Source organism: Salmo salar, chromosome ssa01 (genome assembly GCF_905237065.1).
Source record: "Salmo salar chromosome ssa01, Ssal_v3.1, whole genome shotgun sequence".
NCBI classification, from domain to species: domain Eukaryota; kingdom Metazoa; phylum Chordata; class Actinopteri; order Salmoniformes; family Salmonidae; genus Salmo; species Salmo salar.
The window spans coordinates 119846000-119860547 of NC_059442.1; the positions used below are offsets into that span (position 1 = coordinate 119846000).

Sequence of the window (14548 nt, forward strand, 5' to 3'; positions counted from 1 at the left end):
CATATGTTTTTCCAACAACAGACTGGGATCGAGAATGTCAAAAGCCGCACAGAAGTCTAACAAAACAGCCCCCACAATTTTTTATCGTCAATTTCTCTCAGCCAATCATCAGTCATTTGTGTAAGTGCTGTGCTTGTTGAATGTCCTTCCCTATAAGTGCGTTGAAAGTCTGTTGTCAATTTGTTTACTGTAAAATATCATTTTTCCAAACGTTTACTAAAACACAATTTTTCCAAACGTTTACTAAGGGGTGGTAACAGGCTGATTGATCGGCTATTTGAGCCAGTTAAGGGGGATTTACTATTCTTGGGTAGCGAAATGACTTTTGCTTCCCTCCAGGCCTGAGGGCACACACTTTCTAGTAGGCTTAAATTGAAGATGTGGCAAATAGGAGTGGCAATATCGTCTGCTCTTATCCTCAGTCATTTTCCATACAGATTGTCAGACCCCGGTGGCTTATCATTGTTGATAGACAATAATACTTTTTTCACCTCTTTCACACTGACTTTTCAGAATTCAAAAGTACAATTCTTGTCTTTCATAATTTGGTCCGATATACTTGGATGTGTAGTGTCAGCGTTTGTTGCTGGCATGTCATCCCTAAGTTTGTTTATCTTGCCAATGAAAAAGTAATTCAAGTAGTTGGTAATATCAGTGGGTTTAGTGATGAATGATCCGTCTGATTCAATGAATGATGGAGCCGAGTTGGCTTTTTCCCCAAAATGTAATTTAAGGAGCCCCAAAGCTTTTTACTATCTTTTTACTTGGCCCCATGTTTTGGGATGTAGATGTGGACATCCACCAGGCTCTGGAGAAGGAACCCACGCCTGCTACCTGCCCAGCTGAGTGCATCTACTTTCCCACAGGGGTAAGGGCTAGGCTGTTGACCTGTGTGCACACATCCCTCGTCGCTGTACACCCAGATATCACCCGCACCAGCCAATTCAATCCATCTCCGCTAAGTACTGGTGGCCCACCTTGGCGCAGGACATCACCCTCTACGTCCAAACAGCATTTCCCGGTACACTCCAGAATCTCCTTCCCATGCCTCAGTGGTCTTGGTCTCATCTGTCCATAGACTTTGTCACTGATCTCACCCTCTTTTCATGTTTCCCTCTTCAGGCCGGTGGTTCCTGGTCCCCTGGCTGATGCCGTCCCCCGCGACACTCCTCCGCCTCCCCTGGACATCGATGGGACCCCTGCCTATGCCGTCAGGTCCCTCCTGGACTCCCGACGTCCCTACTGGACGTTGTGGTGGTTGTGGGGGTCAGCTTCAGTACCTGGTGGACTGGGAGGGCTACGTTCCAGAGGTGCACTGTTGGGTCCCGGTGGCCGACATCCTGGACCCCAATATCGTCCGTGATTTTCATCTACGCCGTCTAGACCGGCCCGCTCCTCACCCTCGGGACCATACTCCTGGTTGGTGTGGTTCTGTGGCTAGGGCCGCACGACGGGGGGGTACAGTCACGCCTACTCTCACTGCCCCTCTCCAGAGCTCGACGTCACCAGTCTACTAACTACTAGCCCTGGCACAATCATTACGCACACCTGCTCCCCATCATTACGCCATCAGACATTTTTTAAATCCTATGGTCACTTTATGGATGCTACAGTCTCGTTTTAATCCGACGTCTAAAATGTGAGCTAGATAGGCGCAGAAAATACTCTGAAAACTCAATTGTCAACGGCCCTGTTGAGATATCCGGTATGTGGTTCTTGGTAACGGACAGCTCATGACGAGAGGTGGGGAATGTGCTGTGTACCTTTTCATAAACATTGGTGTCATATTGGCTTAGATATGATGGTAGGGAGATTTAAATTCAACATTGAGCTTCAACCAATGCATAATATAGTCTACAATATTATGGATTTTTCCATCGCAGCCACAGAATCTGAAAAAGCTATCGCAAACATTTATTGTACCTCGTTGCCATAACAACCACATATGGTACCTTGTACTTCTGTAGGAGAGGCTTGTTCTGCAATACTGCTGTTGTCACCAGGGCAACTATCGCTGTGATACCAAGCACAGGGATGATGATCACAGCCTTATGCCAGGCGTTCTTTCCTTTCGTCTCTGTGGAAGAGGGAGAGGAGGAGAGATGGGGAGAGAGGGAGAAGAGAGGGAAGAGAAGAGAGAAGGGAGGGAGAGAGAGAGAGGGAGGGAGAGAGGGAGAGAGGGAGGAGAGACGGAAGAGAAGAGAGGAGGGAGAGAGAGAGGGAGGGAGAGAGGGAGGAGAGAGGGAAGAGAAGAGAGGAGGGAGAGAGAGAGGGAGAGGAGGAGAGATGGGGAGAGAAGAGAGGAGGGAGAGAGAGAGGGAGAGGAGGAGAGATGGGGAGAGAAGGAGGAGAGATGGAAGAGAAGAGAGGAGGGAGAGAGAGAGGGAGGGAGAGAGGTAGGAAGAGAGGGAGAGGAGGAGAGATGGGGAGAGAGGGTGAGAGGGAGGAGAGAGGGAGGAGAAGAGAGGAGGGAGAGAGAGAGGGAGGGAGAGAAGGAGAGAGGTAGAAAGAGAGAGGGGAAGTTGAGGAGAGTTAGCATTTTCCAACCAGCTGCTGATGATGTCACATCTGTATTATTGATGACAGGAGGGTTATGAGTGTTATTGTTGATACTGTTGTTGTTGCAGTTGTTGTTGTGTAACTAGGGACTAGTTCTAAATGTGTTGAGGTAGAGAGGGTGAAGGTTGGGGAAGAGAGGGAGGAGGGTAGGGGAAGAGAGGGAGAGAGGGATAGAGGAGGGTAGGGAAGAGAGGGAGGAGGGTGGGGAAGAGAGGTAGAGAGGGTGAAGGGTGGGGAAGAGAAGGAGGAGGGTAGGGAAAGAGAGGGAGGAAGGTCTGGGAAGAGAGGGAGAGAGGGATAGAGGAGGGTGGGGGAAGAGAGGGAGAGAGGGATAGAGGAGGGTGGGGGAAGAGAGGGTGGGGGGGTAGGGGGAGAGAGGGAGGAGGGATACAGGAGGGTGGGGGAAGAAAGAGAGAGAGGGAGGAGGGTAGGGGGGAGAGATGGAGGAGAATAGGGGAGAGAGGGATAGAGGAGGGTAGGGGGGAGGGGGAGAGAAGGAAGAGGGTGGGAGGAGAGAGAGAGAGAGAGGGAGAGAGGGATAGAGGAGGGTAGGGGTAGAGGGGGAGAGAAGGAAGAGGGTGGGAGGAGAGAGGGAGAGAGGGATAGAGGAGGGTAGGGGAAGAGGGGGAGAGAAGGAAGAGGGTGGGAGGAGAGAGGGAGAGAGGGATAGAGAAGGGTAGGGGTAGAGGGGGAGAGAAGGAAGAGGGTGGGAGGAGAGAGGGAGAGAGGGAGAGAGGGAGAGAGGGAGGAGGGTGGGAGGAGAGAGGGAGAGGGGGATAGAGGGATAGAGGCAGGATGGTAGGAGGAGAGAGGGAGAGAGGGAGAGAGGGATAGAGGCAGGAGGATAGGGGAGAGAGGGAGAGAGGGATAGAGGCAGGAGGATAGGGGAGAGAGGGATAGAGGAGGGTAGGGGAAGAGGGGGATAGAGGGAGAGAGGGTGGGAGGAGAGAGGGAGAGAGGGATAGAGGCAGGAGGGTAGGGGAAGACATGAGACAGGAGAGATTGACATGCATATTGTTAATGTTTGCTCTCTGTGTGCATCCAAGGGCCAGCCGTGCTGCTCTGATCTGAGCCAATTATAATTGTCCTAAGTCCCTCTTTGTGGCACCTGACCACACGACTGAACAGTATTCCAGGTGATACAAAACTAGGGCCTCTAGGACCTGCCTTGTTGATAGTGCTGTTAAGAAGGTAGAGCAGCGCTTTATTATGGACAGACTTCTCCCAATCTTAGCTACTGCTGCAACATAGAGAGCATCCTGACTGATTGCATCACTGCCTGGTATGGCAACTGCTCAGTCTCTGACCGCAAGGCACTACAGAGGGTAGTGCGTACGGCCCAGTACATCACTGGGGCTAAGCTGCCTGCCATCCAGGACCTCTACACCAGGTGGTGTCAGAGGAAGGCCCTAAAAATTGTCACTGACTCCAGCCACCCTAGTCATAGACTGTTGTCTCTGCTACCGCACGGCAAGTGGTACCGGAGTGCCAAGTCTAGGTCCAAAAGGCTTCTTAACAGCTTCTACCCCCAAGCCATAAGAGTCCTGAACATCTAATCAAATGGCTACCCAGACTATTTGCTTTTTTCTTTTTTTTTGTAGCGGAGAGAAAATCGTACTCTTTGATGATTGGCTGTTGTGTCTTGTGATGACGTCATGTGTTGGGCTCATTCATTAATCTGTGCTAAAATGGGTTCATACTGTGCTAATGGTTCACTGTTACGCGCTTTTACAATGGATAGAATGGAAATTCTTAAAACATTGTAATGATCTAGAAGTGCTAAATTGGGTGCACTTACTAAAAATATAAATGAGATCACAGTTTATGGTTGATGATAGAAATGTGGAATTGGTTTACCAGCCGAGGAGGCAGAAAAGGATCAGGTTTATTACCAGCCGAGGAGGCAGAAAAGGATCAGGTTTATTACCAGCCGAGGAGGCAGAAAAGGATCAGGTTTATTACCAACAGAGGAGGCAGAAAAGGATCAGGTTTATTACCAGCCGAGGAGGCAGAAAAGGATCAGGTTTATTACCAGCCGAGGAGGCAGAAAAGGATCAGGTTTATTACCAGCCAAGGAGGCAAAAAACGATCAGGTTTATTACCAGCCGAGGAGGCAGAAAAGGATCAGATTTATTACCAGCCGAGGAGGCAGAAAAGGATAAGGTTTATTACCAGCTGAGGAGGCAGAAAAGGCTCAGGTTTATTACCAGCCGAGGAGGCAGAAAAGGATCAGGTTTATTACCAGCCGAGGAGGCAGAAAAGGATCAGGTTTATTTTGCATCCACATTGGACACATGGATGGAAGAAGCACATCAATGCTCAGCTGTTAACAAAACTGATGCGGAGGTCCAGCCAAGGGACAGTATCGCAAATATCTAATCAAAATGTGGAAATGAATCACAACACAGCAGGCGCTCAGGACAATCCACCACATCTTATATCAGGCTCAATTTGGAGGCTGAAAAGGCAGCCTTATTGGTTAAAGTTGAAACATTGAAAAGGAAACAACTATTGGAGAAACAAGAGCCTCAACTCAAATCATAAATGGAAGAATTAGAGCTTGAAGCTGAAATATGGTCTAAAAGTGCTAAGCTGAATGTATCCCTTTTTTCAGCACGTCTGTGCATACCACACAGGGCCAGGGTCAAAGTAGTATGTTGCAAGAAAGTGCTACCACCACATACAGCTCTGTTCATCGTACGTCAACTAACACACAGGCGGAGCCTGTTGTAAGACCAAAAGATGAGCAGCTGCAACATCCAACTAGGAGAAGAAGGCCTATCAACCCAGATCAGGGTGGAGCCGACAACATCGGCACTGTTGTCAACATTCTGCTACACCAAAATGCTTTCACTGAAATGCTGGTAAAGCAGCAACGGTTGTCCTCATTACCACCTCTTAGTGCACCTGTGTTTAGGGTTAGGGTTAGGAGCAATTCACGAGAGATCTAGTCTGAAGTTGCCAAGATATGGAGGCTAACAGAGGTTATGCAGAGGTCAAAAGGCTTCTGAAAAAAAACACTTTGGAGATGACTATAGAATCACCACAGCTCACATTGACAAGGCTCTAAGCTGGCCACCAATCAGGGTTGAAGATTCTGAATCCCTACAAGACCATTGGTCTCTCTTGAACTGACAGTTCTTTTGTTTTCTTCATGGTGTTGGATGACAAAGGGATATTGCATGTGTGTTACATCATTTTTATACCCTAGTGAAACAGGAAGTGATGTAATGGCTCAATATAGTTCCTTAAGACTTAGGTAAACTTAAATAAGTGGAATTTAATTCCTGGTTTAATTTTGGTTGATGTTATTTACAATAATCTTTAAGGGTGCCATTAATTGTAAAATCTTGATTTGGAGGACATTGATTTTTTATTCAATCAATAAATTATTTTGGTGGGTTCCATTAAAACATTAATAAAGTACAGTATTTTGATTTTATCTCTCTTATTAGATTGTTTATTTTTTTAAAGTATTGTTTGTGCATTGCCAGTAAGGGGTGGCAGTAATTTTGGAGCCCACTGTATATGCCTACTGCTTAGGAATGAGGATATTGAATTTCCTAACGACCACCTTGTGGCAGTACAGCATGCTCTCAACCTGAAAAAGAAGCTTGACAAGAATCCTCAGTTCTGTGAGGACTACACCAAGTTCATAGCAGACATTCCGGACAAAGGCTTTGCAGTGCCAAGAGACTCACAGAATGACAGCAGCAAGAAAGTTTGGTATATTCCACACCATGGAGTATATCTTCCCTAAAAGCATAAGCTGAGGGTGGTATTTGACTGTGGTGCAACCTATTGTGAAGGATAATTTTATGTTTGTGCTTTTCTAATAACCACTTAGACTGGGTTCATGTAAGTGACTGGTTGATCATGTCTGGGTGGAATCCTCACTACCCGTAGAAGCTATTTGGCTGTACGCCTAGAACATTGTTTTGAGAACCGAAAGGGATGTCACAGGTATTGGTCGGTCACAAGCATGAACCAAAAGTTAATGATGAATTAATTATGAATAATGTAAATCATGCAAATATAACTTGTCTGTGAAAGAAGTATTTAAGAGAACTAAAGGGAATGCCCAGGCGGAGCTCCCGGGCCGACATGTACTATGGTGCATTGAGGGTTAACCCTAACCCTAACCCCAACCACAACCCTAACCCCAACCCTAACCCTAACCCTAACTAAAGGGAATGCCCGGGCAGAGCTCCCGACCGACATGTACAATGGTGCATTGAGTTTGTTGGAACCTCCCCAGCTTGCTCGTAATGAAGAATTATTCATTTTTAAGATTGACTTCAGATGTCCCTGCTGGTATTTGCCACGACAATTTGGCAGTACCAACTAGATGATTGATTCTGCCTGCATAGCATTCCAGTGAGGGTCTGCGAGGGATACCAATAGCGCGTTTTATGAAGTGTGAGGGAAATTCCCATCTGACCGAAAGATGACAAGGACCCACCCAGACCAGACCCTTACTCTAAGCTGCACAGGACGAGACACATAATTCGACAACAATTGAGGGACAAGGCGACTGAATTTCAGTAAGTCAATTTAACCTCTTGTCGTTCGCCTAGGATAGGGGGCGCTACAGCGATTTTTGAAAAAAATGTGTGCCCATTTTAAACGGCCTCCTACTCAAACTCAGAAGCTAGGATATGCATATAATTAATACTTGTGGATAGAAAACACCCTAAAGTTTCTACAACTGTTTGAATGGTGTCTGTGAGTATAACAGAACTCATATGGCAGTCAAAACCCCGAGACCAATCGTAACAGGAAGTGGAATTCTGAATTGCGTTCAGAACTAGCATACCCACCGCAAACAAAATCAGACATAGCGATTGCATAAAGGAGTTCTGTATCTATAATTCTTAAAATAATTGTTATGTTTTTTGTGTACGTTTATCGTGAGTAATTTAGTAAATTCACCGGAAGTTTGCGGTGGGTATGCTAGTTCTGAACGTCACATGCTAATGTAAAAAGCTGGTTTTTGATATAAATATGAACTTGATTGAACAAAACATGCATGTATTGTATAACATAATGTCCTTGGAGTGTCATCTGATGAAGATCATCAAAGGTTAGTGCTGCATTTAGCTGCGGTTTTGGTTTTTGTGACATTATATGCTAGCTTGAAAAATGGGTGTCTGATTATTTCTGGCTGGGTACTCTGCTGACATAATCTAATGTTTGGCTTTCGTTGTAAAGCCTTTTTGAAATCGGACAGTGTGGTTAGATTAACCTCAATGGGCTAGGTGGGACGCTGGCGTCCCACCTACGTAACAGCCACTTGCAGCCTGTGGCGCGATTTTCAAAATCTTAAAAATCCTATTACTTCAATTTCTCAAACATATGACTATTTTACAGCTATTTAAAGACAAGACTCTCGTTAATCTAACCACACTGTCCGATTTCAAAAAGGCTTTACAACGAAAGCAAAACATTAGATTATGTCAGCAGAGTACCAAGCCAGAAATAATCAGACACCCATTTTTCAAGCCAATTTGGCAGTATGTCCAGAACATGAGCAGAATGAGAGGAATAGAGAGAGGGAGGATAGAGAAAGAGAAGATAGAGAGAGGATAGAGAGAGGGAGGATAGAGGAAGAGAGGAATAGAGAGAGAAATAGAGGGAGGATGATAGAGAGAGGGATAGAGAGAGGAATAGAGAGAGGAATAGAGGGAGGAGGATAGAGAGAGGTATAGAGAGAGGTATAGAGAGAGAGAGGGATTGAGAGAGGTATAGAGAGAGGGATAGAGAGAGGAATAGAGAGAGGAATAGAGGGAGGAGGATAGAGAGAGGAATAGAGAGGTAGAGAGAGGGATAGAGAGAGGTATAGAGAGAGGTATAGAGAGAGAGAGGAATAGAGAGAGGGCTAGAGAGAGGGATAGAGAGAGGAATAGAGAGAGGGAGAGAGAGGGATAGAGGGAGGGGGATAGAGAGATGAATAGAGAGAGGAATAGAGAGAGAGAGGAATAGAGAGAGTGATAGAGAGAGGAATAGAGAGAGGTATAGAGAGAGAGAGGAATAGAGAGAGGGATAGAGAGAGGGATCGAGAGAGGAATAGAGAGAGGGATAGAGGAAGGATAGAGAGAGGGATAGAGAGAGAGAGGTATAGAGAGAGATATAGATAGAGGTATAAAGAGAGGATAGAGAGGAATAGAGAGAGGGATAGAAAGAAAGGGAAAGAAGAGAGAGGGAGAGAAATAGAGAAAGGGAGGGAGAGAGAGGGAGAGAGAGGGGGAGAGGGAGAAAGAGGGTGAGAGGGAGAGAGAGAGAGAGAACGGGTGAGAGGGAGAGAGAAAGGGAGGGAGAGAGGGAGAGAGAGGGGGAGAAGGAGAAAGAGGGTAAGAGGGAGAGAGAGGGTGAGAAAGGGAGAGAGGGAGAGAGAAAGGGAGGGAGAGAGGGAGAGGGAGAAAGAGGGTGAGAGGGAGAGAGAAAGGGAAAGGGAGCAAGAGAGAGAGAGAGAGAGAGAGAGAGAGAGAGAGAGAGAGAGAGAGAGAGAGAGAGAGAGAGAGAGAGAGAGAGAGAGAGAGAGAGAGAGAGAGAGAGAGAGAGAGAGAGAGAGAGAGAGAGAGAGAGAGAGCTAACAGTTAACTATGTGGGGAGAGAGGGAGAGAGAGAGCTAACAGTTAACTATGGGGGGAGAGAGGGAGAGAGAGAGCTAACAGTTAACTATGTGGGGGAGAGAGGGAGGGAGAGAGCTAACAGTTAACTATGTGCGGGAGAGAGGGAGAGAGAGAGCTAACAGTTAACTATGAGGGGGAGAAAGGGAGAGAGGGGAGAGAGAGCTAACAGTTAACTATGTGGGGGAGAGGGAGAGAGAGGGAGCTAACAGTTAACTATGTGGGGGAGAGGGAGAGAGAGAGCTAACAGTTAACTATGTGGGGGAGAGAGGGAGAGAGGGAGAGAAAGCTAACAGTTAACTGTGTGAGAGAGAGAGGGAGAGAGAGAGTTAACAGTTAACTGTGTGAGAGGGAGAGAGAGAGCTAACAGTTAACTGTGTGGGGGAGAGAGGGAGAGAGAGAGAGAGCGAGGGAGAGAGGGAGCTAATAGTTAACTGTGTGAGAGGGAGAGAGAGAGCTAACAGTTAACTGTGATATGATTGATCTTTTCTAGAACCAGGAGGTTGGTCCATCTAAAAAGAACAGAGTTGCAGCCCTGTGTGTGTGTTTGTGCATTTCAGAGGAAGAGGCGCTGATATACAGAGTTTGGCATTTCCTCTCCAAGCCCGGGCACTGCAGGCTGTCGGCATGGAAACCAGCTGAAGTGTGTGTGTGTCTGTGTGTTAAACCCTGAAAGGGGCTAATTAGGGGGAACCAATGTCTGGCTCTAAGCAACATGTGTGTTTGTGTTTGTGTTTGAGGAAGAGGAAGTTGGGACTCCATTCGTTAGTTGTTTGTTTATGTTGGAGTGTGATTGGTCAGGCAGTTTGAGAAATCATCATTGTTACCGATTGGAATTCCCTGTGTGTGTGTGTGTGTGTGTGTGTGTGTGTTGTGTGTGTACACACACACACACACACACACACACACACACACACACACACACACACACACACACACACACACACACACACACACACACACACACACACAATATCTTAGTGTTCCATTCTCTATAAGTTTCTAGCCTGTCTTCCAGCAGTATATCAGCCTTAGACCCCATGTGGGTTAGCCTGTCTTCCTACTGTAGTTCTGTCAGCCTTAGACCCCATGTCGGTTAGCCTGTCTTCCTGCAGAATATCAGCCTTAGATCCCATGTGGGTTAGCCTGTCTTCCTGTTGTAGTTCTGTCAGCCTTAGACCCCATGTGGGTTAGCCTGTCTTCCTGCAGTATATCAGCCTTAGACCCCATGTGGGTTAGCCTGTCTTCATGCAGGATATCAGCCTTAGACCCGATGTGGGTTAGCATGTCTTCCTGCAGTATATCAGCCTTAGATCTCATGTGGGTTAGCCAGTCTTCCTGCTTATATCAGCCTTAGACCCCATGTGGGTTAGCCTGTCTTCCTGCTGTAGTTCTGTCAGCCTTAGACCCCATGTGGGTTAGCCTGTCTTCCTGCTGTAGTTCTGTCAGCCTTAGACCCCATGTGGGTTAGCCTGTCTTCCTGCTGTAGTTCTGTCAGCCTTAGACCCCATGTGGGTTAGCCTGTCTTCCTGCAGTATATCAGCCTTAGACCCCATGTGGGTTAGCCTGTCTTCCTGCTGTAGTTCTGTCAGCCTTAGACCCCATGTGGGTTAGCCTGTCTTCCTGCTGTAGATCTGTCAGCCTTAGATCCCATGAGGGTTAGCCTGTCTTCCTGCAGTATATCAGCCTTAGATCCCATGTGGGTTAGCCTGTCTTCCTGCTGTAGTTCTGTCAGCCTTAGACCCCATGTGGGTTAGCCTGTCTTCCTGCAGTATGTCAGCCTTAGATCCCATGTGGGTTAGCCTGTCTTCCTGCTGTAGTTCTGTCAGCCTTAGACCCCATGTGGGTTAGCCTGTCTTCCTGCAGTATATCAGCCTTAGACCCCATGTGGGTTAGCCTGTCTTACTGCAGTATATCAGCATTAGACCCCATGTGGGTTAGCCTGTCTTCCTGCAGTATATCAGCCTTAGACCCCATGTGGGTTAGCCTGTCTTCCTGCAGTATATCAGCCTTAGAACCCATGTGGGTTAGCCTGTCTTCCTGCAGTATATCAGCCTTAGACCTCCTGTGGGTTAGCCAGTCTTCTTGCAGTATATCAGCCTTAGACCCCATGTGGGTTAGCCTGTCTTCCTGCTGTAGTTCTGTCAGCCTTAGACCCCATGTGAGTTAGCCTGTCTTCCTGCAGTATATCAGCCTTAGACCCCATGTGGGTTAGCCTGTCTTCCTGCTGTAGTTCTGTCAGCCTTAGACCCCATGTGGGTTAGCCTGTCTTCCTGCTGTAGTTCTGTCAGCCTTAGATCCCATGTGGGTTAGCCTGTCTTCCTGCAGTATATCAGCCTTAGACCTCATGTGGGTTAGCCAGTCTTCCTGCAGTATATCAGCCTTAAACCCCATGTGGGTTAGCCTGTCTTCCTGCAGTATATCAGCCTTAGACCCCATGTGGGTTAGCCTGTCTCCCTGCAGTATATCAGCCTTAGACCCCATGTGGGTTAGCCTGTCTTCCTGCAGTATATCAGCCTTAGACCCCATGTGGGTTAGCCTGTCTTCCTGCAGTATATCAGCCTTAGACCTCCTGTGGGTTAGCCAGTCTTCTTGCAGTATATCAGCCTTAGATCCCATGTGGGTTAGCCTGTCTTCCTGCTGTAGTTCTGTCAGCCTTAGACCCCATGTGGGTTAGCCTGTCTTCCTGCTGTAGATCTGTCAGCCTTAGATCCCATGAGGGTTAGCCTGTCTTCCTGCAGTATATCAGCCTTTGATCCCATGTGGGTTAGCCTGTCTTCCTGCTGTAGTTCTGTCAGCCTTAGACCCCATGTGGGTTAGCCTGTCTTCCTGCTGTAGATCTGTCAGCCTTAGATCCCATGAGGGTTAGCCTGTCTTCCTGCAGTATATCAGCCTTTGATCCCATGTGGGTTAGCCTGTCTTCCTGCTGTAGTTCTGTCAGCCTTAGACCCCATGTGGGTTAGCCTGTCTTCCTGCAGTATGTCAGCCTTAGATCCCATGTGGGTTAGCCTGTCTTCCTGCTGTAGTTCTGTCAGCCTTAGACCCCATGTGGGTTAGCCTGTCTTCCTGCAGTATATCAGCCTTAGACCCCATGTGGGTTAGCCTGTCTTCCTGCAGTATATCAGACTTAGACCCCATGTGGGTTAGCCTGTCTTCCTGCAGTATATCAGCCTTAGACCCCATGTGGGTTAGCCTGTCTTCCTGCAGTATATCAGCCTTAGACCTCCTGTGGGTTAGCCAGTCTTCTTGCAGTATATCAGCCTTAGACCCCATGTGGGTTAGCCTGTCTTCCTGCTGTAGTTCTGTCAGCCGTAGACCCCATGTGGGTTAGCCTGTCTCCCTGCAGTATATCAGCCTTAGACCCCATGTGGGTTAGCCTGTCTTCCTGCAGTATATCAGCCTTAGACCCCATGTGGGTTAGCCTGTCTTCCTGCAGTATATCAGCCTTAGACCTCCTGTGGGTTAGGCAGTCTTCTTGCAGTATATCAGCCTTAGACCCCATGTGGGTTAGCCTGTCTTCCTGCTGTAGTTCTGTCAGCCTTAGACCCCATGTGGGTTAGCCTGTCTTCCTGCAGTATATCAGCCTTAGACCCCATGTGGGTTAGCCTGTCTTCCTGCTGTAGTTCTGTCAGCCTTAGACCCCACGTGGGTTAGCCTGTCTTCCTGCTGTAGTTCTGTCAGCCTTAGATCCCATGTGGGTTAGCCTGTCTTCCTGCAGTATATCAGCCTTAGACCCCATGTGGGTTAGCCTGTCTTCCTGCTGTAGTTATGTCAGCCTTAGACCCCATGTGGGTTAGCCTGTCTTCCTGCTGTAGTTATGTCAGCCTTAGACCCCATGTGGGTTAGCCTGTCTTCCTGCAGTATATCAGCCTTAGACCCCATGTGGGTTAGCCTGTCTTCCTGCTGTAGTTCTGTCAGCCTTAGACCCCATGTGGGTTAGCCTGTCTTCCTGCTGTAGTTCTGTCAGCCTTAGACCCCATGTGGGTTAGCCTGTCTTCCTGCAGTATATCAGCCTTAGACCCCATGTGGGTTAGCCTGTCTTCCTGCTGTAGTTCTGTCAGCCTTAGATCCCATGTGGGTTAGCCTGTCTTCCTGCTGTAATTCTGTCAGCCTTAGTCCCCATGTGGGTTAGCCTGTCTTCCTGCAGTATATCAGCCTTAGATCCCATGTGGGTTAGCCTGTCTTCCTGCTGTAGTTCTTTCAGCCTTAGACCCCATGTGGGTTAGCCTGTCTTCCTGCTGTAGATCTGTCAGCCTTAGATCCCATGAGGGTTAGCCTGTCTTCCTGCAGTATATCAGCCTTAGATCCCATGTGGGTTAGCCTGTCTTCCTGCTGTAGTTCTGTCAGCCTTAGACCCCATGTGGGTTAGCCTGTCTTCCTGCAGAATGTCAGCCTTAGATCCCATGTGGGTTAGCCTGTCTTCCTGCTGTAGTTCTGTCAGCCTTAGACCCCATGTGGGTTAGCCTGTCTTCCTGCAGTATATCAGCCTTAGACCCCATGTGGGTTAGCCTGTCTTCCTGCAGTATATCAGACTTAGACCCCATGTGGGTTAGCCTGTCTTCCTGCAGTATATCAGCCTTAGACCCCATGTGGGTTAGCCTGTCTTCCTGCAGTATATCAGCCTTAGACCTCCTGTGGGTTAGCCAGTCTTCTTACAGTATATCAGCCTTAGACCCCATGTGGGTTAGCCTGTCTTCCTGCTGTAGTTCTGTCAGCCTTAGACCCCATGTGGGTTAGCCTGTCTTCCTGCAGTATATCAGCCTTAGACCCCATGTGGGTTAGCCTGTCTTCCTGCTGTAGTTCTGTCAGCCGTAGACCCCATGTGGGTTAGTCTGTCTTCCTGCAGTAGTTCTGTCAGCCTTAGATCCCATGTGGGTTAGCCTGTCTTCCTGCAGTATATCAGCCTTAGACCCCATGTGGGTTAGCCTGTCTTCCTGCTGTAGTTATGTCAGCCTTAGACCCCATGTGGGTTAGCCTATCTTCCTGCAGTATATCAGCCTTAGACCCCATGTGGGTTAGCCTGTCTTCCTGCTGTAGTTCTGTCAGCCTTAGACCCCATGTGGGTTAGCCTGTCTTCCTGCTGTAGTTCTGTCAGCCTTAGACCCCATGTGGGTTAGCCTGTCTTCCTGCAGTATATCAGCCTTAGACCCCATGTGGGTTAGCCTGTCTTCCTGCTGTAGTTCTGTCAGCCTTAGATCCCATGTGGGTTAGCCTGTCTTCCTGCTGTAGTTCTGTCAGCCTTAGACCCCATGTGGGTTAGCCTGTCTTCCTGCTGTAATTCTGTCAGCCTTAGTCCCCATGTGGGTTAGCCTGTCTTCCTGCAGTATATCAGCCTTAGATCCCATGTGGGTTAGCCTGTC

At 48.0% G+C, this 14548-nt stretch overlaps 1 protein-coding gene across 1 annotated transcript in view; it reads right to left on the minus strand.

The window, feature by feature from the left end:
* LOC106592522 (ectonucleoside triphosphate diphosphohydrolase 1) overlaps positions 1-14548 on the minus strand; it is a 160575-nt gene that overhangs the window by 121851 nt on the left and 24176 nt on the right. Inside the window, exon 2 of the mRNA XM_045687877.1 lies at positions 1953-2077. Coding sequence (XP_045543833.1) covers positions 1953-2077 — 125 coding nt within the window. The remainder of the gene's footprint in view (positions 1-1952; positions 2078-14548) is intronic.